Source organism: Symphalangus syndactylus, chromosome 21, assembly GCF_028878055.3.
Source record: "Symphalangus syndactylus isolate Jambi chromosome 21, NHGRI_mSymSyn1-v2.1_pri, whole genome shotgun sequence".
NCBI classification, from domain to species: Eukaryota; Metazoa; Chordata; class Mammalia; order Primates; family Hylobatidae; genus Symphalangus; species Symphalangus syndactylus.
The window spans coordinates 45,041,183-45,065,730 of record NC_072443.2 but is presented as its reverse complement, the minus strand read 5'-3'; the positions used below and the strand labels follow the sequence as shown (position 1 = coordinate 45,065,730).

General features: G+C 36.7%; 1 protein-coding gene across 10 annotated transcripts in view; it reads right to left on the bottom strand.

Annotated features, from left to right (window-relative positions):
* STXBP5L (syntaxin binding protein 5L) overlaps window positions 1–24,548 on the bottom strand; it is a 493,876-nt gene that overhangs the window by 191,472 nt on the left and 277,856 nt on the right. For all 10 annotated transcript variants that reach the window (XM_055260425.2, XM_055260427.2, XM_063630147.1 and 7 more), the window contains 2 exons: window positions 13,001–13,155; window positions 3,088–3,160 (listed from right to left, as the gene is read on the bottom strand). In XM_055260425.2, the coding sequence (XP_055116400.2) occupies window positions 3,088–3,160; window positions 13,001–13,155 (228 nt within the window). The remainder of the gene's footprint in view (window positions 1–3,087; window positions 3,161–13,000; window positions 13,156–24,548) is intronic.

The window sequence follows — 24,548 nt, the reverse complement described above, 5'->3', positions numbered from 1 at the left end:
TTAAGACTTTTGAGACTATTGGAAAGGAATGATTGTATCTTATACGTGAGGACATGAGTTTTGGGGATTCAGGTGAAGAATGCTATGATCGGGATGTTTTTCCCCTTCACAGGGGCAGATTCCTCATGAATAGATTAACGTCTTCCCTTAAGGACGAGTTCCTACTCTTAGTTCCCATGAGAGCTGGTTGTTTAAAAAAGCCTGAAACTTGTCCCCTCTCTCTCTCTCTTTCTTTCTTTCTCACTGTGTGATTTCTGCATATTCTGACTTCCCTTCACGTTCTGAGATGAGTAGAAACAGCCCGAGACCCTCAACAGATGCAGACACTCAAACTTGGACTTTCCAGACATCAGAATCGTGAGCCAAACAAATAATTTTTCTTTATAAATTATCTAACCTTGAGTATTCCTTTACAACAATATAAAAGGGACTAAGACAAAGAGGTAATATATAGGAAACTTTTAAATTTTTTTGCAGGAATAATGAAAAGATGTGTGGCATATGTAGGTTTGTGTGTATGTGACTGTGTATATCTAAAAGATCATTTCCTATGTAAACTAGAGAACATAGTTGGAATGAAGACTTATGGATGTAATAACTTTCATATCCTCAAGCCTACTATAGCCTTAAAAAGGAAATGAGTAAAGAATCAAATCAAAAACTCCTGTAGCTATTTAGAACATCATATGTACAAGGCACTGTACTAGGAGGAAATTAGTATTATTCTACGCTATATCTGTTCCAGCTCTGTGTCATCCTATAACTTCTGACACACTGTGTTTTTTTAGGGTAGGAGGTGCTTGTTACAAAACAGTTTTTTGCCATATTATTAGGTACTTAATTAAAAAATTAGGAGTTTAGTCCAATCTCCAGAGAATATAGTGTGTGTGTGTGTGTGTGTGTGTGTGTGTGTGTGTGTGTGTGTGTGTGTGTGTGTTCTGGCAGGAGTTCTCTTTCTACCAATCTAAAATGTTGCAGATAGTATCCCAAATAAGAATAGTTATATATGCAAAATCAGGTAAAGGAACAATTCATGTCTAGTTAAGTGACAAGTAGGTTAAACTAGAAGTACCAGAGGTTAAACTAGATATATCAGAGATTCTCTGTTTCAGAGTAGAAATTATTAATATTTCTAAGATTACAGAGTTAGAAGATAAATGGATCCCCTTGAAGACCAGGCCTACAATTTAGAATTTGATAATAGCAAGAGGTAACGATAATAGGCTCCTGACAAAGTGAAATATTGTGAAAATTTTTGAGAAAAATTATTTTAGTACATTGGCAAAGAGTAGGCAAAAAGATATTAAAAAAAGAAATAATAACTAAAAATTTACTAGAGAAATTTAGACATAAAGAAATCAATAATAGAAATAATTTGTAAACCCTAATGCTTGCCTTTGGGTTGGGGATTAAATGGAAAGAAAAAGATCAAAAGAAAAAAAATTGAAAAAGATTCCAAAGTTACAACCTGTTTAACATTCAATATAGCTGAGAGGTAACTCTTTGGAGGGAAAGAGAACATACATGTTAAATTTCACGTAATAACCAGTGAAATGGGAAGGCCACATAGATTTTAATACATGCTAAAGAAGGTAAATGTTAGATGAAAACTTGCAAACAAAATGTTAATTCACATACTTACATAGGGTAATGAAAAGCACAAGAATGTATGTATACATAAAATGGTAACTTTTATGTTATACATAGTCTATCACAATAAAACAAAATTTAAACGAAAGTATATATATATATATATATATATATATATATATATATATATATACCGAAGAAAGTGGGCATGAAAGGTAAAGCATAATGGGCCTGCAAAGATGTTAGATACTTACACAAAGTATGAGTAACCAACAAATATGATGTAGAAAGAAGAGTTGAGTATCAATGAGATTAGAAGAGTACGTTTTAATAAGACTCATATTAGAAATTCTTAGAGGAATAAGCATAAATCCTTACATCTACACAAAAAGTGTAATGTTGATAAATAGGGCAGCTAAGCAGAATTCCCAGTTATGATGATTTTATGGCCCAAATCCTACATCCCTTTCAAAATACTGAGAACAATATCTGCAAATTAGTATGAGGAAGAACCCTGGATCTTACATTTACAAACAACTTGAAGAGTAGAATTCGGACTGATTTATTCAACAAAAATTTATTGAGAGCTGACTCCATGTGGAGACAGAGCCCCTCCTGCATGGAGCCTACAGCCTAGTGGGGAGACAATCTTTAAGCAACAGCAAATAGAAAATTGTATCTGTGTCAAAAGCTATGAAGAGAGAAATGTGGGAGGTATGAGAGCCCATACTAGGATATGTGACCAAATTATATAGATAATGATTTTTTTTTAAATAAGGAAGTGATATCTGACTTGTGAATCTTACAGATAAGATATTAATAAGAAGAAAAAATGAAGAGAAAGTTATTCCAGGCCAAGGAGAGACAACTTACAAAATTGTGTTACAAATATATGAGGCTAAAAGATCAGTGGGTGAAGAACATATAATGATGGAAATTACTTTCATGCTATTACCATAATCATAAAAATGTATAGTTAGATTTTTACGACAATGTAAAGGAGTGGAGAGCACCACTATTATAGCATTATTCTACACTTGTTTCAATTGCCTGTAACATAATGAAAAAGGAAAAAAAGTAAAAGAAGGCCCCTGTCTTCTCTGCCCCTGAGATTCTGGTCTTCCGTGTTGTCTGCAGCACTAGTGCAATAATACTTTTATCATGTGTCATTTTCCATTACTCAGCTATCACATTGTAAAAGTTTTCATAATGATTGATTTTCTTTAAGGAAACAACAAAAATGTGATCAATTTTATGTGTCCTGAGTCTCCAATGCTTCTGTCCAAACATCAGGTGCTGCCTTTAAGTTGTCTCACAATTTTCTCAGTGTTTCCCAAATTTCCCTGGTTTCATTTCCACCATTGAACCAAAGTGCATTTCTGTAATTCTAGCAAACCAATATTCACACAAAGAATATTTCCTATCTAAAGAATACAAATGCCAATAATCTAAAATAAATAGAGTTTAAAAGTGTTAATCTGTACATGGATAACTTACTTGCTTTGTGTCAGATCAACTATAATGAGATCTTTCTCCAGAAGTACTACGACAGCATAGGGCTCTTGAAATTCTACAAGTAAAAATAAAACATGAAAAGTTTTCATATTGTATATACTATAAAATCAGCAAAATTGCAGTTCCTTTATCCCTATACAAATATTATTTAAATGATGTGAGAAGACCAAACTATATGCCAAAGTAAGAAGTAACAAACAGCACTTAAAAAAAGTTGTGCTTCTCAGATTTAATATTAAGATCACTAGAAAGAACAAGAAACAAATTAAAAGTAGCATAGTATAGAGTTAAATATATCTCAATAATCATGGAGTGATGATAATATTGGATTATGTGAAGACAGTGAATCTGTCACCTGATCTCACAAACATTTATCTTATTCTTCCATAACCTTTGTATTTTAGATCTGATTTTATGCCGACAAGGAGATGTACTGAGGGAATAGTATCTCTGCTTCTCTGGGATATGACATATATTCACATCTGTATAAGAGCAACACTGCCTATAATAAAAAGTTTACTTTCAATTCAATGTAATTTGAAATATATTTATAGGTTGTGTAACCATATCATATCAATCTGGTTCAACTTTTACATAACAAAGCTCTTCAGTTGCCATGGACACCCAGATTGAAGGCCACATAACCTGAACATGCCAAGATAAACCAAGCATGCAACCACAGGTAGAACCTAAGTGCCCAGAACAAAGAACAGGGACTAAAATTAAGAAGCATACATTGCATGGTAGGCTGCAGGATCCAATCAGATAGAGCCCTGGTATCACACCAGGGAAGGATCCAGTCAGAGCATACCTCCTGGCATCATCCTATGGCAAGATCCAATCAGATCATGCCTCATTACCCTCTGATTATAAAACCTTCCCCAGTCCCCAGCTTAGGGAGACAGATTTGAGCTCTGTCTCCTTGCCAGTTCACTCATGATAAATCTTTCTTGCTGCAAAAACCTGGCGCTTCAGTGTTTGGCTTTCCATTGTGCATGCGCAAATGGACCCAGTTTAGTTCAATAACAAAGTTGGTGACCCAGATCGGACTTCTCTAAATCCTTTCAGGACAGTTTTGTCTGGGGCTCACCAGCTCCATATCCGGGATGGGATCCACCTGAGGGTCTGAGCAACTGTCTAGGTGTTTTACTCAGTGATTTGCTCTTGGTTCCTGTCTCCCCAGCATGGCGCTGCTAACTTTTGGTACTTTTACTCTCATTTTTGCAGCAAAGAGAAGTTTTGAATTTTGGAACACATTTTTTTTCCTCTTTTTTATTTTTATTTTGTGGTGAATTAATCTCTGTACATGTGACCAACTCTCGCCTCCTTTCTTATCAACTTCCACTAGGGAGCCTTGTCAACCTCCACAAGGGGGCTTTGTTAGGGGATTTCAACTTTGATTGAAAGAAGAATAAGGGGGTATGCTCACGTGGCACTCTTGATTATAAATTTGACTAGGAACTTGACTGGGAACTTGGAACTTGGATGTGTATATGTATACGTGTCAAGTTTACGGTTTGTCTAGTCACTTGTTTAATGTTGTTAAGACCACTCAGCAAACCCTGAAGGAGCTGCCAGTGGCAGCCAAGGAGGCCTGACTCAGGGTCGCTGTCTATTCCAGTCAACTAGACTGAGTAAATTATTTGCTTAATTATCGGCTGGAGGTCAACCTTCCCCATCCAGAATGGACTAAAGATACCTGAAGTTTGCAGGGACAAGTTTGAGCCTTGTCTGTTTGCTCCTATTGAGGGGATCAAACTCAGAGTCCAAAATGCTGTGGTTTGTCTTGTTTGATTGGCTTTTTCTGTTTCTGTTTGTATTCTGATATTAGCAGTAATATTTGGCTTAAGCAGCAGCTAATATTTTGATGGCACAGAAACAGCCTAATTAGAAAATTATTTAATTGAAGGACTACATTGCTCCCTCCAGCCCTTTTAGGTACTCCTAGGTGACTAGGGGATACCCAACCCATTGGGTGATTCACTGGGAAGGAAACTCCATAAAGTACCACATTGCAGACCCAAAATGTATATATCTCTTTCTAGTACAGGGCCTTGCTCTAGCCATCTGAGATAAACTTCCAAGCAAAATGGGGAATGTTAATTGTAGCAGGACTCCAGCAGCACAAGCCATGAAGGTACAACAGTGGCCAAAGAAAATGCTTCTTCCTTTCTTGTGGTCCTTAAAGCCTTCAGGCAATACACTGACATTAACCCTGAACACCCAGGTAACCTGAGAGTTTTATCAGTCAGAGTGCACCTGGCATAAGAGGAAAACTACAAAAAGTAGAAAAGGTGTTGGGAATATCAATATCTCAAGTAGTCGAGACTGCCTTTAAGGCATTTAATCATCTTATTCAAGTCCAGGAAGGGCGAAAGCAATGCGACATGAGACAATAAGCTATGCTGCTTGCTGTGGCTCTTGGCCACAACCAGTCGAGGTGCAAGATGGAGCATGCTAGGAAAAACAAATGGCCGTGGGTAAGACCCCTAGGGACCCCACTGCTGGCCAAAATGGCCGTACACTCTTGAGGCCACGATGTGCATATTATAAACAAGAGGACCATTGGAAATGGGAGTGCCCTAACCATCCCAGGCAGGTGGAGAAAGAAGCTGCCCATCAATCAGCCCACCAGATACCAGTTTCTGATAGTCATTAAAAATAATGGGACTGGGGATCCTCTATGATCTAGGAACCTTAGGTAATAACGAATGTAGAAAAGAGACTTATGGGCTCTCTAATTGATTCTAGAGCCAACCTTCTTCCACTAGCTCCTCTTTTCCTGCCGATCCGCCTGACTACTTTGCTACTCTGGTTTCTCTAAAATTCAGTAAGGGGCTTCAGCCACATGGAACAGAAAAATTTAAACTAAAATTGTTAGTTTAACAGTGACAAAGTTTGAATCTAACTATCCCTTTTAACTAGTGAATTATGCCTGACATATGGCTAAAGCTTTAAAAATTAAAGCTACATGATCATTATTTGTATCTGGCTGCATGTACAAGTCTGGTTGTATTTGTCTATGGTACCAAATCGGCTTATAAATAGATGAGTACTCATAAATTAAGCAAATAAGACCAGGCACTTTTCAAATTCATGTTTGACTTAGAAATCTTTTGGCAAATGGGACTAGTCTAAGATTGTCGATTTGATGGGAATGCCTGTGTCCTCTGAATTATTTGACTTTAAGGTCATTACTTTTATAATATTTGCCTGATATAGACAAATACAACCAAACTTGTATCTGGCTGCATGTACAAGTCTGGTTGTATTTGTCTGTGGTACCAAATTGGCTTATAAATAGATGAGTACTCACAAATTAAGCAAATAAGACCAGACACTTTTCAAGTTCACGCTTGACTTAGAGATCTTTTGGCAAATGGGACTAGTCTAAGGTTGTCAGTTTGATGGGAATGCCTGTGACCTCTGAATTATTTGACTTTAAGGTCATTACTTTTATTATATTTGCCTGATATGCAGTTATATAAAATAATTAATAGATAAATAATTTGGAATGATGACTAGTTTGTCTATTATCTTAGTTTTCATAAGTAATCTCAGCACACTGCTAAAAATAAATAAATAAAGGTAAATGGGATAAATAGCTAAAATTTTTATGTAATTTGAAATCCTAAATTATAGATACTCATTAAATGTACAAGTCATTTTCAAATATGATAAAAACTGAAACAAACTGCTGAACATAAATAGGGTTGCCCTTGGCTTCTTTAATACAAAGACTAGAAAGACTAAGAGAAAGACTAAATATGCATAAAAATATGTTATAAGGAAATATGTTTTTCTGACAATTATAAAATGGCTCTTGGCCAAGCATGGTGGCTCACGCCTATAATCTCAGCACTTTGGGAGGCTAAGGTGGGAGGATTATTTGAGGCCAGAAGTTTGAGACCATCCTGGGTAACAAGGCAAGACTACATCTCTACAAAAAAATAAAATAATTAGCCAGGTATGGTGACACACACTTGGAGTTTCAGCTACTTGGGAGGCTGAGGTGAGAGGACTGCTTGAACCCAGGAGTTTGAGGCTGCAGTGAGCCATGATCATGCCACTGCACTCTAGCCTGGGCAAAAGGGCAAGATCCTGTCTCTAAAAAAAATTTAAAAATGAAAAATAATAAAAATAAAATGGTTCTTATCTGTTAAATAATGATATGTAACAGGCAATTCAAGATTTTGTGCTTTCTATGTTTTTAATACAATTTAAGGTTACTAGAAGCTAAAAATTCCAATTGATATATAATTCTGTATATAAAGTATGCCAAAGTAAGGTGTGTTTAATAAGAGAAAAAAATTATAAGAGAAAAAAATGTCTTTTATTGAGAAAAAATAATTTTTTCTAATTCAAAGGTTATTTAAAGGGAGTGTCAAAATGTGGATTTAGGAAGGAAACAGAAACAAGATAGAAAGGAACTGTAAGTAGGAGAGACAGAAAGAGATGTAAGGAGAGTTATAGATATAAAGATAACAGAATAATTTTGCATGAAAAAGTCTTGCATGGTAAATCTTTTTCCTAGAGTGATATAACTGGTTACTTAAGAAGAAAGAGGAAGTATAGAGTGAGGCATGTGTCTGAATTATTTCATGTAACCAGAACTTCATAAGCTCTTGCTAAGAATCACATATTCCCTGCTCAAGGAATATATGAGCCCAGGAAACACAGATTCTGTGTTTTACCAAGAAAACTTCCTGTACTTCATGCTGTCCCTGTTGGGTTTTGACTACTTCAGAAAACTGAACTTTACAAGGGTTAAGTTTTTTACATCCATGTAACTTTCTGTATTGTTTTTGAAATCTTCTGATTTTTACTCTTACTTTGGCTGAATAAGTAACTATTATTTAGCAGTGAACTACCATTCCATTAAAGAAAGTAGTTTTTGAAATTTTTGACATCTTTGGCAGGTCTCTTCAGGACCCAAATCTTAAATTAAGCCTTTTGGCCTAAAATTAATTTTACAATTTTCCACATAGGTCCCCTGAAGAGGCTCAAAGGGTTTATCTCTCATCTTGCACAGATATTAAATGATTAGGTTTATTTGGTAAATAATACAGGAAGTGCTGTCAAATAATGAATGGTGTTTAACTTCCCTTAAGTTATATTTGTGTGCTTTATTAAAAAGTGTAAAATTGTATAGGATTCCTAAAATTCTGATATGCCAAGATATGTGTCATAATAATGATTATTATGTTAAATGATTATATGCCACCAAAATATCTAAATTGCCTTGTCAATTGAAAATTCTCATCATATCTTTGGCTATGATTGTTCTGGGTTTTTGTCATCCACAGTTATTGTTTTAAATTCTTCTCTAGAAGTATTTGCAATGGGCTATAGTCCAAAATTGCTAATCAAAATAAGGAAAAAAAATTTTTTTGAAACACAGTCTTACTCTGTTCCCCAGGCTGGAATACAGTGGTGCAATCATAGCTCGCTGCAGCTTCCATCTCCTGGGCTCAAGCTTGATCCTCCTACCTCAGCCTCTGGAGTAGCTAAGACTACAGGCATGTACCACTACACCCAGATAATTTTTTTGACTTTTAGTAGAGACAGATCTTGCTATGTTGTGCAGGCTGGTCTTGAAATCCTGAGCTCAAGCTATTCTCCCACACAGCCTCCCAAAGTGCTGGGATTATACAGGTGTGAGCCACTGTACCTGGCCAACCAAACAGAATTATTTAAATGAAATTAAGTAATTGATAAGGACAATGTTTTTGTTGCTTAAATGTTTTGTTTTCCAAATTCAAGGAAATTTTCTGACATAAGCTATCTATAGTTTGCAATATTTTGGTAAAGTATCCTCTACTGAACAAAGGTGGAAGCGTTTGCTTTTTCTCCCTACTTGATTCCTTAAAATTCAGAAGCTATAAATGAGTATTCTTATTTTTATTTATATACGTTAAATAAAAATCTTATCTCTCTTGAAAGCAGGATACAATTGGGAACATTGGTTACATTACCAAGGTATATACTGAAATGTTATGTGTAAGAATGTGCCTAAAACGCCTGTCTTCAAGAGTTCCTAGCTTTATAGTGAGTAAGTAAAAACTATCACTTCCTGGTAGGCCCAAGAACCTTAAGACTATAAGTAAAATCTAATGCCTGACTTGGTCTGGCCATCTAGCTTCAAGAGGTTCTAATATCTGACATTTCTTATATGATCAATGTGGAGAGGAAAAGTTATGCTTCTAAGAAAAGCAAAAGTGTATCTGTTATTAGATTGTAACAATCTATCTGTTATTAGATTGTAACAATCTATCTGTTATTAGATTGTAACATTGTGCATTTGCCCTAAAGTCCTTGTTATTTGGCTATATTGGGCCATATTGAGAATGTTTGGACTAGATTCTGAATTCTCCTAAGATCCTCTAACATTTGGTTATAACTAAATCCTGATGGGGTCCCCTAGCCCTCTTTCCCCAGTCCAGACTAGGGATGCTCTGGGGACATTCAGGGGATTTCCCCCTTTAAAATCTAACCCACGAGGTGAATTAAAATATCAGAATTGGACACAAACCGTACCTATAGGATACTATAGTCTCCTTGTCTCAAAGAAGTTGATGTTGTCTCTTCTGTTGTAAAAGCCACAATGAAAATAGTAACGGGGTCCCCCTCACTGTCTGTGTTCCACACTCTAATGGGGCTCTCCTCAATTCACATCACAAGAAGTCTAGCAAACTATGCAGTTCTTTTTCTATCCTCACCTCCCCTTACCATGACCCAATATAACTTGCTTAATTCTGCCACTTTACTTATCTTTCCTGATGTCAGGTCTGTCCAACAGGCAGAACTGCATGCTCTTACTAGACATGTCTTTTAGCCAAGGTAAAATGGCCAATTATTTATACAGATGGCAAGCATGCCTTGGGATAGCTCACAACCTTAGTATCTGTGTGAAATATGTCCACAATACCATATTGGAAAACCATTTCATGCCTTCATGGATCACTTCACATTACCAAAAAGTCTCTTTGAGGCATGGCAACAATATTTTTTTCAGCTCCCTGTCTCTCAAGGATATCGGTATGTACTAGTTACAGTTTGCATGTTTTAGCATTGCATTGAAGCCTTCCATTGTCAACAGGCCACAGCCATGGCAGTAGTTAAGGCCCTGTTGGAAAATTTATACCAACCTGAGAAGTCTCTCAAGGGCTTTATAATGCACGAGGAACTCATTTTACAGGGCAAATTATTAAAAATATTTGTGTAATTTGGCCTATTTATCAACATCTCCATTGTGCTTACCACCTCTAGTCCTCTGAACTGGTGAAACAGACCAAGGGAATAATAAAAGCCCAACTGGCAGAGATTTGTGGTGTGGCATTTAGCCTGCCATGGCCCAAGGCCTTTTCTTTAGTCCTCCTTAACCCTGGCATGCTTTCAATGTTCCTTCGTAGAGTTCTAAATTCATCTAGATGGTCAGGGTAGCCAACACATTTGTGGTAGTCACTAATCTTTACTGATCCCCTTCCAATTAGGACTCCTCATTAGCAGTCATTTCTGCTTGTCCCATTGGTCCCTGCACACCTCCTGGGAAAGAATTTTGTACAAATCTGCCAGGTCCATATTTCCTTCTCCCAAAAAGGGGGAAATAATATTAGCATTATCTCACCAGGAGATCTGGCCTCAGAAATGGCTTTTACCCTAATTCTCATCTCTTGAGTTGGCCTCAATAACAGTATTCACCTTCCTCTCCACGAGCTACCAGTTGTGCCCCGAGAGTCCTGGGGCACAATCCAACACCAATGATAATCCCAGAGATTACAGCTGGGGATGTACTCAAGGATGTGATTTACATGGAGAATAATCCTCTAATGAAGGAGCTAGATTAGGAAGGTTTCTGGGGTCCTGGTTTGGACTAGGTTCTGCTTGAGATGGATATATGGTCAGAAACCTTTCCGGCACTGTCAATAGAGTTCAAGTACATCTCCTAGCTTTTGACAAGTGAAAAGTTCCATCCTCATTACCACTTTCCTAAAAAACAAAGATTTTCATATATGGCTTGAAAGTGAATAGGAATGGTTACATTGCATTTATGCTTTATTGAACATTATTAGAAACTGTCCTAACATCTCTTCCAACGTGCAGAAATTTATATACATACAGACCACACATTCTCAATTTCTGTTGCTCACACATCTTCTTCCTCAAGGCTTTTCATAGGAGGCATTTTCCTAAGCTCAGCTGTTGGTCCTCTGTTCTTTCTTCCTACATTCTTTCATTATTCATTTTTGTAACGCCAAAGAACACTTATATTCTGATGATTCATAAATATTGTAAGACAGTTTCTCTCTTCTTCTGTTCTCTAAACAACTCTACTCTCTCATAATCAGACTTACCTTTCTCTCTTTCCAAAAACTGCTATTACTGTGCATGAAACCACGACTATTTAGCTTAAAAATTAATACATTATTTATACTCTGTACCATACAACTCAGCATTTACTTAAGGTCTTTCATTACTTAAACTTAACAAGTCATAATAATCTCACTCATCTGACCAGATTTTATGCAATTTGACATCAGAGATTAGTTTAATACTTTATCTGTATTCTCAACAAGTTCTTGTGGTACTGGGGCCATAGAATCATTCAAAAATTATTTGACAATTAAAAACATAAGTAAATTGTCTGTCCTAGTAACTTTGGAAATAAAGTGCTACATTGATTATTATTTAATATCAATCTATCCCATCTTTTAAATGTGAGACTAAATAATTTAAAGTAAGTTAATACATATAATAATGGAACTCACAACATATATATTTTTATAGTTTAAGAAGTATGCTCACTTAACCTTCCAGTAGTCATGTGGAGACCATGTTACTATTCTCTTTCTACAAATGATAAATAAAACTCATAAATGTAAAGTGACTTTCCCAAGGTCACCTAGCTAGTAAGTGGCAGAGCTAAATCATAACCTCACATATTCTGTCCCCAAGTCCAGTGCTCGTTCCCTTATATCTGCATATTCCCTCTTAAAAATATAGTAATGTATATACACATACTATGTTGTTGTAACATGACTCATATTTCCTTTTTTATGTTTTCACTTTTCTCACTTTTTAGATTTATTTATTTATCTATTTATTTGTTTGAGATGGAATCTCATTATGTTGCCCAGGCTGGTCTTGAACTCCTGGACTCAAACGATCTGCCTGCCTTGGCCTCTCAAAGTGCTGGGATTACAGGCATGAGTCACCACACCTGGCCACATTATTAAAATATTTCATCATTATTAGATTTCATTATACAGATTGCATATTAAGTTTAGACTAATTGTTATGTTTACAAAAAGTCTTTATATTCAGGATAATAAAAATATATAAGAATTTCTCCTCCCAAAGGCCCTTCCGACTATTCTCAAAATTTTAAAAAGTCATTAACCACACATCTGCAATACTAGAGTAATCAGAGGTGCTGCAGTTGCATCTGAAGCAAAGTCAGATGTGAAACAGATGCAGCACCACCACAGTTACAGATTACTGATATCAGGTAAGTGCTTTAACTTTGATTGGCTTTGGGATGGAATTGATGGAGCTGGTCTGAGAGAGGCTATTAAGAGACCTCAGCTTCCCCAAGTGATTTCACCCTGGACCCTTATCAGACCCTCCCAGCTCAGCTTCCACCATCTAATCAAAGTTTAAAGCACTTACCTGATATTAGAACCTGAAATGCCAGCATTGCTGTACTACATCTGTGTTATTTCCAGTTTGTCAAGTAGGTACAATTGCAGAACCTGTTCCAGCACCTGTAGCTCACAGCGTTATACCACAGTAGACATCTGCTGCCAAAACTGAAAACATTTAACCTTAATTTTGTTAGAACCTTGTCATTTCCAAAATGATTTTCAACATTAATAGTTTCATTTTAGTTACTTACCATTTGGATAGGGCGTTTCACATAAAGTTAGAAATTCAACAATAGGATGATCCATTTCAAGTACTGTAATTGCTTTTCCATGCATGATGGTTAAACTTGGTCTTCTACAAGCTTTGTCATAGGACAGCCCACCAGAGAATATTATGAATGGTTCGCTACATAGGAAAAAACATTAATGAGACTCAGAAGTCCTTTAAAATGACATAAAGTCACAGGACTGAACCTATAAAGAACAGGTTTTTGTTGTATACCATATAATATGACAGACAGCAAAAAACTTGCCTGGCTCAAAATTTCTCATTCAATAACCTACTATTCTACCATTTCCCACTTTCTAGATGTACATTCTCACATTAAATTTACTAATGGATCAGTCTAAACATGTGGGGGTAGGTTTGGGGAAAGGCAGTGAGCTTGGAGGAAGGTAGATGTGCTCACTGACTCTCAAAAGGACATCTTCACATACTTTACTTGGTTCCCAAACTCTAAATCACTATCATTGGAATATTAGTCTATGTTAGAATATCAGATTAATTAGCTGGCCTATGGGTCCTAAAATCTGTACAAGAGAAAAGAGACAAATTTTATATAAAATGAAATGTGACAGTGGAAAGCTCAGAATGGCAGAGGGCAAAATAAGAATTCTAGATAATGGAGTTTCTGTGAAAAAAGAGTAAAGATAAAAAGATAGAGAAAGCTAATATGTAAGAGAAGGATAGCTAATCAAAGATAAATTGCCTTTTCTATTTTACTGGTGGCCAGTCTATAAATCAGTATAAACTCCATATATCTTACTCAACTAACTTTAAACAAGATTTTTGGTCTGTTGCTTTATAAGATACAATTAGATAATAGAGTGGGGTTAAGATTCCTCTAAAACATTATAGCTATCTGAAAATTATGAAATTGTTTCACAGTTTTTCATTTTTCATTTCTCAAATCAATACTTACATATCTCTAGTGTATGTGTACAAAAGAAAAAGTGTGTCAGCAGGAAGTATTTTCAAGAAGTAAGAAGTAAATACCAAATTGAAAATATTCTTTTCTAATTTTTTTAAAGAACTAGAGGCTTTTATTGTATCAAATTATTCGAGAATATAATGCTCATCTACAGAATTCACTTACATCCTATTTGCTAAGCTGAAGAATCTACTTGTTTCTAGAAATCGCTCTGTAAGATTTCCTTTTCTCTTCCGTTTTGTACTGTGTGTGGTGCCAAACATTATCAGTGGGACATTTACTAATCTTATGCTGGCTATATAACCAAAAAGGGGGATTTTTTAACAAAGTTTCTACACAAACCTACATATAAAATGTGTGTACTATTTTCTATTTATAATTCTATCTTAATATTCTGACAAATATTTGAGTTATAAGCAAAATAAACAAAAATACTCTAACTTGTTTTACTTCAGTTGATTTGAGTAATAGTCTTGCACCAGTGATTTGATATGGCAAATGACCAACCTACTAATGGCGCCATTAAAAAGCATATTTGTTATTTCTATAAAATGTATATTTATATTATTAATAAGATTTATCCAGATTTAAAAACCATTTCTAATATAGTTACTCATGAAATAGTGTGGAGGTTTTTACCTTTGTTTTTTGCTTTGTTTTGCAAAAAAAGGCCACGACTTAAGAGAATGTAGTATCTTTTCATAATATTAATAATAATATTAAGCTTAACTACCTACTATTAATATTAATAAAGGCCATAAGTATCTATTATTTTCCTGTATAAAAGTAGGTGAATTTACTCTCATCCCCTAATACTAATCCAAACATAGGATAAGGAGCAATTTACCTCCCCTGCTTTTTTGTATATACATTGGAAATATGTCCTCTCTAATATTGAAAGGAAGTAAAACCTCTTCTGCTCTAATTATGACTCTGCATTAGAATACTCTGGGTCTGAAGTTAGTTGTTAATATATAGGCATTTCTCTATAAACTACTGAGTGATTGAATAAAAACATTTCCTCAGAAAAGTGCTCAGGGAACCACTCATGGTTAACTGTACTAAATATTTAATTATCATATTTAATCCTCATAAGCAATGTCCTCATTTTATTAATGAGGTTAAATAACAGCTAAGAAGCAACAACCAAAAGAAAACTGAGATCTACCAGACTCCAAAGCCTATGATTCTAAATACTCCTATATATTGCCTCTACTAATAAATAGCTACCATTTACTGAGTGCTTACCATGTGGCATATATTGTGCTGTGTGTATATATAAAGTAAATTTTGTGTAATCCTCACAACAACCTTGATGGAGAAAGTACTATTAGTACCATTGTATACATGAAGAATCTGGGATTAATGCAGATTAAACTTGTCCAGGGTCAAGCAGCTAGTGAGTACCAGGACAAAGATTCAAACCCAGACTCAAAAGCCCACATTTTTCATTTTTAGTTTAATGTTTCCCAAATTGTGGAATACAACTTGGTAGTTGTTCAGCAGAAAAAAATTAAATTTGATAATTTGATAAGCACTTGCAAAATCATATCTCCTTTTAGGAATTTTGCATTTCATAGCATATGTTAAAAATTCTGAGAAATCATATGGCAAGCAATCCAATTTACTTTTATAAAATTCAAAATTTCTCACATTTATTAGATTACAGATCCTTTTTATTCCATGAATATCATTAGTGATTAAAGGAACACAGTTGTTTGATAATGCTGTACCACACTAAATGTTGTACCACACTAAACTGTGTCAGGTGTTGATACAAAGATTCTATTAAGGGATACCTATCAGATGGATTCTTACAAAAGAAATAAATGACCATGTACTTGAAATGTCCTCATACTTAAAGAAAGCATTAATAAAAAATAACAAATTATGGATACATAACTTGGATGAATCTCAAAGGCATTCTGCTGAGTGAAAGAAGCTAGGCTTAAAAGGTTACATGATATATAACCAAAAGACAAAACTATAGTGATGGATAACAGATCAGTGGTTGCCAAGGGTTAGGAGTTGGGGAGAGGAGTGACTATAAAGGGACAGAAAGGGAGAGTTGTGGGAAATGATGGAAATATTCTTTATTTTTATTGTGGTAATTGTTTTAGAAATCATACATGTGTTTAAAAATATGAAACTGTACACCAAAAGAAAAATAGTTAATTTTACTGTATGTATAATTTGTAAAATACATAAAGAAAACAGCATTAAACGTTTGTTCCAATGAAGGCAACAAGATTAAACAAGTTGTGTAACATAATATAATAAATATTAAATGCTAACATATATTGAGTATTTATAATATTCTAGGCATCGCATGCAGAATTTTACATGCATTCTTTTTTTTTTTTTTTTTTTTTTTTTTTTTGAGACAGAGTCTCGCTCTGTCGCCCAGGCTGGAGTGCAGTGGCGCAATCTCGGCTCACTGCAAGCTCCGCCTCCCGGGTTCACGCCATTCTCCTGCCTCAGCCTCCGAGTAGCTGGGACTACAGGCGCCCGCCACCGCGCCCGGCTAATTTTTTGTATTTTTTAGTAGAGACGGGGTTTCACCGTGGTCTCGATCTCCTGACCTCGTGATCCGCCCGCCTCGGCCTCCCAAAGTGCTGGGATTACAAGCGTGAGCCACCGCGCCCGGCCGCATTCTTTTATTTAATCTTTATAACATCCCAATGAGATAACTACTATTATTATCTCTGTTTAACAGATGGGTATATTGAGGCTTGGATAACTTAATTATACATAAAGCCTATCAGTAGGCTGCCATAATAGGAACAGATTAAAAGATCAGCAGAAAATAATTTTCTTTAGCTTAAGAGAACCTAATAATTCTAGTGGTAGTCAGTATATAAATCAATATTCCTATCTTGAAGAGGATAAAATTATTAAGCCTAGAGGCCATCTTAGTTGGAGTGTCAGTAAGCAAATTGGTGATTGGGGATAAATGATTCCCATATACATAGCTGTTTATCCCTGGAAATGTAAAGCAAGTCTGCAATCGGCTGGTCTGACATACAACCGAGAAGAAAACACATCCTTACATGTGTTACCTATGCAGTCCAGTAAGAGACCCTATTGATGCAGCTTATATGGTAGAGCTTTTCCTAAGGTTCCTGTTTCTGTGTCAGCCATCCTGACTTAACTGTACAGTTTCTGCTGTGTAATAATTGGAGCAGGGATATAGCTATATAATTCCTAACTGTGGCCCATTTTGCTGTGGCAATAAATTTTGGTATTCTTAACCTCACTGCCCCTCTGCTTTTTAATCTCCTTGTGTGCTAAGCTCCAGAGGTAATAAAGTAGTAATCACAAAAAATAGAAGCAATGTACTAATGTACACAAGTAGGTGGGATGACAGTAATTATCATCAATAATATGATTATTTCACATTACAAATATGAAAAATTAATTTACACATAGTTGTATTATTGACTAGCAAAAAATTAAGAATACTTGAATAATTTTAACAATATGAAATAATGATGACAATAATAATAGTAACATATCTATTAAGAAACCCACTATGTGTCTTCATCAAACTGAAGACATTACAGGCTGTATCCATTATTTCATTTAATTCTCATGAATATCATAGTGAGATAGGTATTATTGATAAGGAAACTAAACTTTAAGAGAGTTAATTAAACTTTGCAAGGTCACACAACTGTCTTACTTCAAAGCCAATGATTTTAATTATTATTTTACACTGCCTTAACTTGAGTTTTTGATTTCTAAAAATATGTTCTCTTCACTTTCATCTCTTCCTCCCTTTGCTTGGCAACATCTGATCATTCTTAAAGTCCCATCTCAGGCATCTCCTTGCCAAAGAATTTTCCTGATCTCTCTCTTCATGGTTTTCCTCCCTACTCCCCTCAAGGCTGGGTTAGGTGCTCTTTTTCTGTGCTCCCATAGCATATCTCTATAAAAGTAACTTCCATGTTGTATAGAAACCACTAGTTTATGTACTTGCCTTTACTGCTAGAACATAACAAATTCAAAAGCAAGCAGTAATCTTATTTCAGAACATCAAACAAATCGCATATCTTATTTCAGAACATCAAACAGATTGCATAGTACATGGTATATAGTAATAACTACTAAATTATACTATATATTATATAGTATATTATGCTATAGTATATATACATTATACTACATATTATATAGTAATAACTACTATAGTAATAACTACTAAATGTTGTTTTGACTGAATTAAACTGAATACTGTTAAGAATCCAACAGAAATACAAATTTTAAAGACCTCCGAGCAATAAAATAGATGTCATAAAGTCCATGCATGTATACATTGTCATGGAAGAACTTCTCAGGTATCATATGCATCTATTTGCTCTCATTTTACAAGTTTGGCTTTAAAGTTTCTTAGTCTATAGAAAATCAAAGATTGGATACTAGTAGACAACACAATAAAAATTATAAGAAATCCTCGTGGCTCAAAACTGAAGGAAAGAGAAACGATTTTTAAAAATATATAAAAGTGAAGCAGAATCTGGGCCAGCAAGATGGCCAAATAGGAACAGCTCTGGTCTGCAGCTCCCAGCGAGATCAACACAGAAGGTAAGTGATTTCTGCATTTCCAACGGAGGTACCTAGCTCATGTAACTGGGAATGATTAGACAGTGGGTGCAGACCACGGATGGTGAGCAGAAGCAGGGTGGGGCATCACCTCACCCAGGAAGCACAAGGGGTCAAAGAACTTCCTCCCCTAGCCAAGGGAAGCCATGAGGGAGTGTGCTGTGAGGAACAGTGCATTCTGGCCTATATACTACGTTTTTCCCATGGTCTTCACAACCCGCAGACAAGGAGATTCCCTCCAGTGCCTACGTCATCAGGGCCCTGGGTTTAAAGTGCAAAACTGGGCAGCCATTTGGGCAGACACCGAGCTAGCTGAAGGGCTTTCTTTTCATACCTCGCTAGCACCTGGAATGCCAGCAAGACAGAACCATTCACTTCCCAGGAAAGGGGGCTGAAGCCAGGGAGCCAAGTGGTCTAGCTCAGTGGATCCCAACCCCACAGAGCATAGCAAGCTAAGATCCACTGGTTTGAAATTCTCGCTGCCAGCACGGCAGTCTGAGGTCGATCTGGGAAGTGCCAGCTTGGTTGGGGGAGGGACATCATCATTACTGAGGCTTGAGTAGGTGGTATTGCCCTGACAGTGTAAACAAAGCCTTCAGGAAGTTTGACCTGGACAGAGCCCACCACAGCTCCACAAAGAGAATGTAGCCAGAGGGCCTCTCTAGATTCCTCCTTTCTGGGCAGGGCATCTCTGAAAGCAAGGCAACAGCCCCAGTCAGGGGCTTATAGATAAAACGCCCATCTTCCTGGGACAGAACACCTCGGGGAGGGGTGGCTGTGGGCGCAGTTTCAGCCGACTTAAACATTCCTGCCTGCTGGCTCTGAAGAGAGCAACAGATCTCTCAGCACAGTGCTCGAGCTCTGCTAAGGGACAGACAGCCTCTTCAAGTGGGCCCTTGACACCCATGCCTCCTGACTGGGAGACACCTCCCAGCAGGGATGGACAGACACCTCGTACAGGAGAGCTCCAGGTGGCATCTGGTGGGTGCCCCTCTAAGATGAAGCTTCCAGAGGAAGGAACAGGCAGCAATCTTTGCTGTTCTGCAGACTCCTGTCGTGATACCCAGGCAAACAGGGTCTGGAGTGAACCTCCAGCAAACTCCAGCAAACCTGCAGCAGAGGGCCTGACTGTTAGAAGGAAAACTGACAAACAGAAAGGAATAGCATCAACATCAACAAAAAGGACGTTCACACAAAAACCCCATCCAAAGGTCACCAAGATCAAAGGTAGATAAATCCATGAAGATGAGAAAAAAAGTATAAAAAGTCTGAAACTTCCAAAAACCAGAAAGCCTCTCCTCCTCCAAAGGGTCACAACTCCTCGCCAGCAAGGGAACAAAACTGGATGGAGAATGAGTTTGACGGATTGAAAGACGTAGGCTTCAGAGGTGGGTAATAACAAAATCCTCTGAGCTAAAGGAGCATGTTCTAACCCAATGAAAGGAAGCTAAGAACCTTGAAAAAAGGTTAAAGGAACTGCTAACTAGAATAACCAGTTTAGAGAAGAAGATAAATGACCTTGGAGCTGAAAAAAACAGCACATGAAGCATACACAAGTATCAATAGCCAAATTGATCAGTGAAAGAAGGGATATCAGAGATTGAAGATGAACTTAATGAAATAAAGCGTGAAAACAACATTAGAGAAAAAAGAATGAAAAGGAATGAACAAAGCCTCCAAGAAATATGTAACTATGTGAAAAGACCAAACCTACGTTTGATTGGTGTACTTGAAAGTGATGGGGAGAATGGAACAGAGTTGGAAAACACTCTTCAGGATATTATCCAGGAGAACTTCCCCAATCTAGCAAGACAAACCAACATTCAAATTCAGAAAATAAAGAGAATATTACAAAGATACTCCTAGAGAAGAGCAACCTCAAGACACATAATCATCAGATTCACCAAGGTTGAAATGAAGGAAAAAATGTTAAGGGCAGCCAGAGAGAAAGGTCGGGTTACCCACAAAGGGAAGCCCATCAGACTAACACCAGGTCTCTCTGCAGAAACCCTACAAGCCAGAAGAAAGTTGGGGCCAATATTCAACACTATTAAAGAAAAGAATTTTCAAACCAGAATTTCATATCCAGCCAAACTAAGCTTCATAAGCGAAGGGGAAATAAAATCCTTTACAGACAAGCAAACGCTGAGAGATTCTGCCACCACAAGGCCTGCCTTACAAGAGCTCCTGATGAAAGTACTAAATATGGAAACAAAAAACTGGTACTGGCCACTGCAAAAACATACCATATTGTAAAGACCATAGACACTATGAAGAAACTGCATCAACTAACGGGCAAAATAACCAGCTAGCATCATAACGACAGGATCAAATTTACACATAACAATATTAACCTTAAATGTAAATGGGCTAAATGCCCCAATTAAAAGACACAGACTGGCAAATTGGATAAAGAGTCAAGACCCATTGGTATGCTGTATTAAGGAGACCCATCTTATGTGCAAAGACACACATAGGCTTACAATAAAGGGATGGAGAACTGTTTACCAAGCAAATGGAAAGAAAAAAAAAAGCAGGGGTTGCAATCCTAATCTCTGATAAAACAGTCTTAAACAAAGATAAAAAAAGACAAACAAGGGCATTACATAATGGTAAAGGGATCAATACAAGAAGAAGAGGTAACTATCCTAAATATAGATGCAACCAATACAGGAGCACCCAGATTCATAAAGTAAGTTCTTAGAGACCTACAAAAAAACTTAGACTCCCACACAATAATAGTGGGAGACTTTAACTCCCCCACTGTCAATATTAGACAGGCCAATGAGACAAAAAATTAACAAGGCTATTCAGGACTTGAACTCAGCTCTGGACCAAGTGGACCTAATAGACAACTACAGAACTCTGCACCACAAATCAACAGAATATACATTCTTCTCAGCACCACAATGCACTTATTCTAAAATTGACGACATAATTGGAAGTAAAATATTCCCCAGCAAATGCAAAAGAACAAAAATCATAACAGTCTTTCAGACCACAGTGAAATCAAATTAGAACTCAGGATTGAGAAACTCACTCAAAACCACAAAACTACATGGAAACTGAACAACCTTCTCCTGAATGACAACTGGGTAAATAATGAAATTAAGGGAGAAATAAATAATTTCCTTGAAACCAATGAGAACAAGGACACAATGTACCAGAATCTCTGGGACACAGCTAAAGCAGTGTTTAGAGAGAAATTTATAGCACTAAATGCCCACAGAAGAAAGCAAGAAAGATCTAAAATTGACACCCTAACATCACAGTTAAAAGAACTAGAGAAGCAAGAGCAAACATATTCAAAAGCTAGCAGAAGACAAGAAATAACTAAGATCACAGTAGAACTGAAGGAGATAGAGACATGAAAAACCCTTCAAAAAAATCAATGAATCCAGGTGCTGGATTTTTGAAAAGATTAACAAAATACATAGATAACTAGCCAGCCTAATAAATAAGAAAAGTGAGATGAATCAAATAGACACAATAAAAAATGATAAAGGGGATATCATCACTGATCCCACAGAAATACAAACTACCATCAGAGAATACAAGCACCTCTATGCAAACAAACTAGAAAATCTAGAAGAAATGGATAAATTCCTAACCACATATACCCTCCCAAGACTAACCCAGGAAAAAGTCAAATCCCTGAACAGACAAATAAGTTCTAAAATTGAGGCAGTAATTAATAGCCTACCAACCCAAAAAAGCCCAAGACCAGATGGATTTACAGCCGAATTCTACCAGAGGTACAAAGAGGAGTTGGTACCATTCCTTCTGAAACTATTCCAAACAATAGAAAAAGAGAGACTCCTCCCTAACTCATTTATGAGGCCAGGGTCATCCTGATACCAAAACCTGGCAGAGACACAACAACAACAAAAAAATTTCAGGCCACTATCCCTGATGAATGTCAATGCAAAAATCCTCAATAAAATACTGGCAAACCGAATACATGAGCACATCAAAAAGCTTACCCACCACGATCAAGTTGGCTTCATACCTGGGATGCAAGCTTGATTCAATGTATGCAAATCAATAAACATAATCCATCACATAAATAGAACCAATGACAAAAACCACATGATTATCTCAATAGATGTGGAAAAGGCCTTTGATAAAATTCAATACCCCTTCATGCTAAAAACTCTCAATAAACTAGGTATTGAAACATATTTCAAAATAATAAGAGCTATTTATGAGAAACCCACAGCCAATATCATACTCAATGAGCAAAAGCTGGAAGCATTCCCTTTGAAAACCGGCACAAGATAAGGATGAGGTCTCTCACCACTCCTATTCAACATAGTATTGGAAGTTCTGGCCAGGGCAATCAGGCAAGAGAAAGAAATAAAGGGTATTCAAATAGGAAGGGAGGAAGTCAAATTGTCTCTGTTTGCAGATGACATGATTGTATATTTAGAAAACCCCATTGTCTCAATCCAAAATCTCCTTAAGCTGATAAGCAACTTCAGCAAAGTCTCAGGATACAAAATTAATTTGCAAAAATCACAAGCATTCCTATACACCAATAACAGACAAACAGAGAGCCAAATCGTGAGTGAACTCACATTCTCAATTGCTACAAAGAGAATAAAATACCTAGGAATACAATTTACAAGGGACATGAAGGACCTTTTCAAGGAGAACTACAAACCACTGCTCAAGGAAATAAGAGAGGACACAAACAAATGGAAAAGCATTCCATGCTCATGGATAGGAAGAATCAATATTGTGAAAATGGCCACACTGCTCAAAGTACTTTATAGATTCAATGCTATCCCCCTCAAGCTACCATTGACTTTCTTCACAGAATTAGAAAAAACTACTTTAAATTTCATATGGAAGCAAAAAAGAGCCTGTATAGCCAAGACAATGCTAAGCCAAAAGAACAAAGCTGGAGGCATCATGCTACCTGACCTCAAACTATACTACAAGGCTATAGTAATGAAAACAGCATGCTTCTGGTACCAAAACAGATATACAGACCAATGGAACAGAACCAAGACCTCAGAAATAACTCCACACATCTTCAACCATCTGATCTTTGACGAACCTGACAAAAACAAGCAATGGGGAAAGGATTCCCCATTTAATAAATGGTGGTGGGAAAACTGGCCAGCCATATGCAAAAAACTGAAACTGGACCCCTTCCTTACACCTTATATAAAAATTAGCACTAGATGGATTAAAGACTTAAACTTAAGAACTAAAACCACAAAACCCTAGAAGAAAAGCTAGGCAATATCATTCAGGACGTAGGCATGGGCAAACACTTGATGACTAAAATACTAAAAGCAATGGCAATAAAAGGCAAAATTGACAAATGGGATCTAATTAAAGTAAAGATCTTCTGTACAGCAAAAGAAACTATCATGAGAGTGAACACGCAACCTACAGAATGGGAGAATATTTTTGCAATCTATCCATCTGACAAAGGGCTAATATCCACAATCTACAAGGAACGTAAGCAAATTTACAAGAAAACAACAAACAACCTCATCTAAAAGTGGGCAAATTATATGAATAGACACTTCTCAAAAGAAGACATTTATGCGGCCAACAAACATGAAAAACAGCTCATCATTACTGGTCATTAGAGAAATGCAAATCAAAACCCCAATGAGATACAATCTCATGCCAGTTAGAATGGCGATCATTAAAAAGTCAGGAAACAGGCCGGCGTGTTGGCTCACTCTTGTAATCCCAGCGGTTTCGGAGGCTGAGGCGGGTGGATCACAAGGTAAAGAGATGGAGACCATCCTGATCAACATGGTATAATCCCATCTCTACTAAAGTAAATACAAAAATTAGCTGGGCATGGTGGCACATGCCTATAGTCCCAGTTACTTGGGACGCTGGGGCAGGAGAATCGCTTGAACCCAGGAAGCAGAGGTTGCAGTGAGCCGAGATCACACCACTGCACTCCAGCCTGGTGACAGAGCGAGACTCCATCTCAAAAAAAAACAAAGAAAAAAGT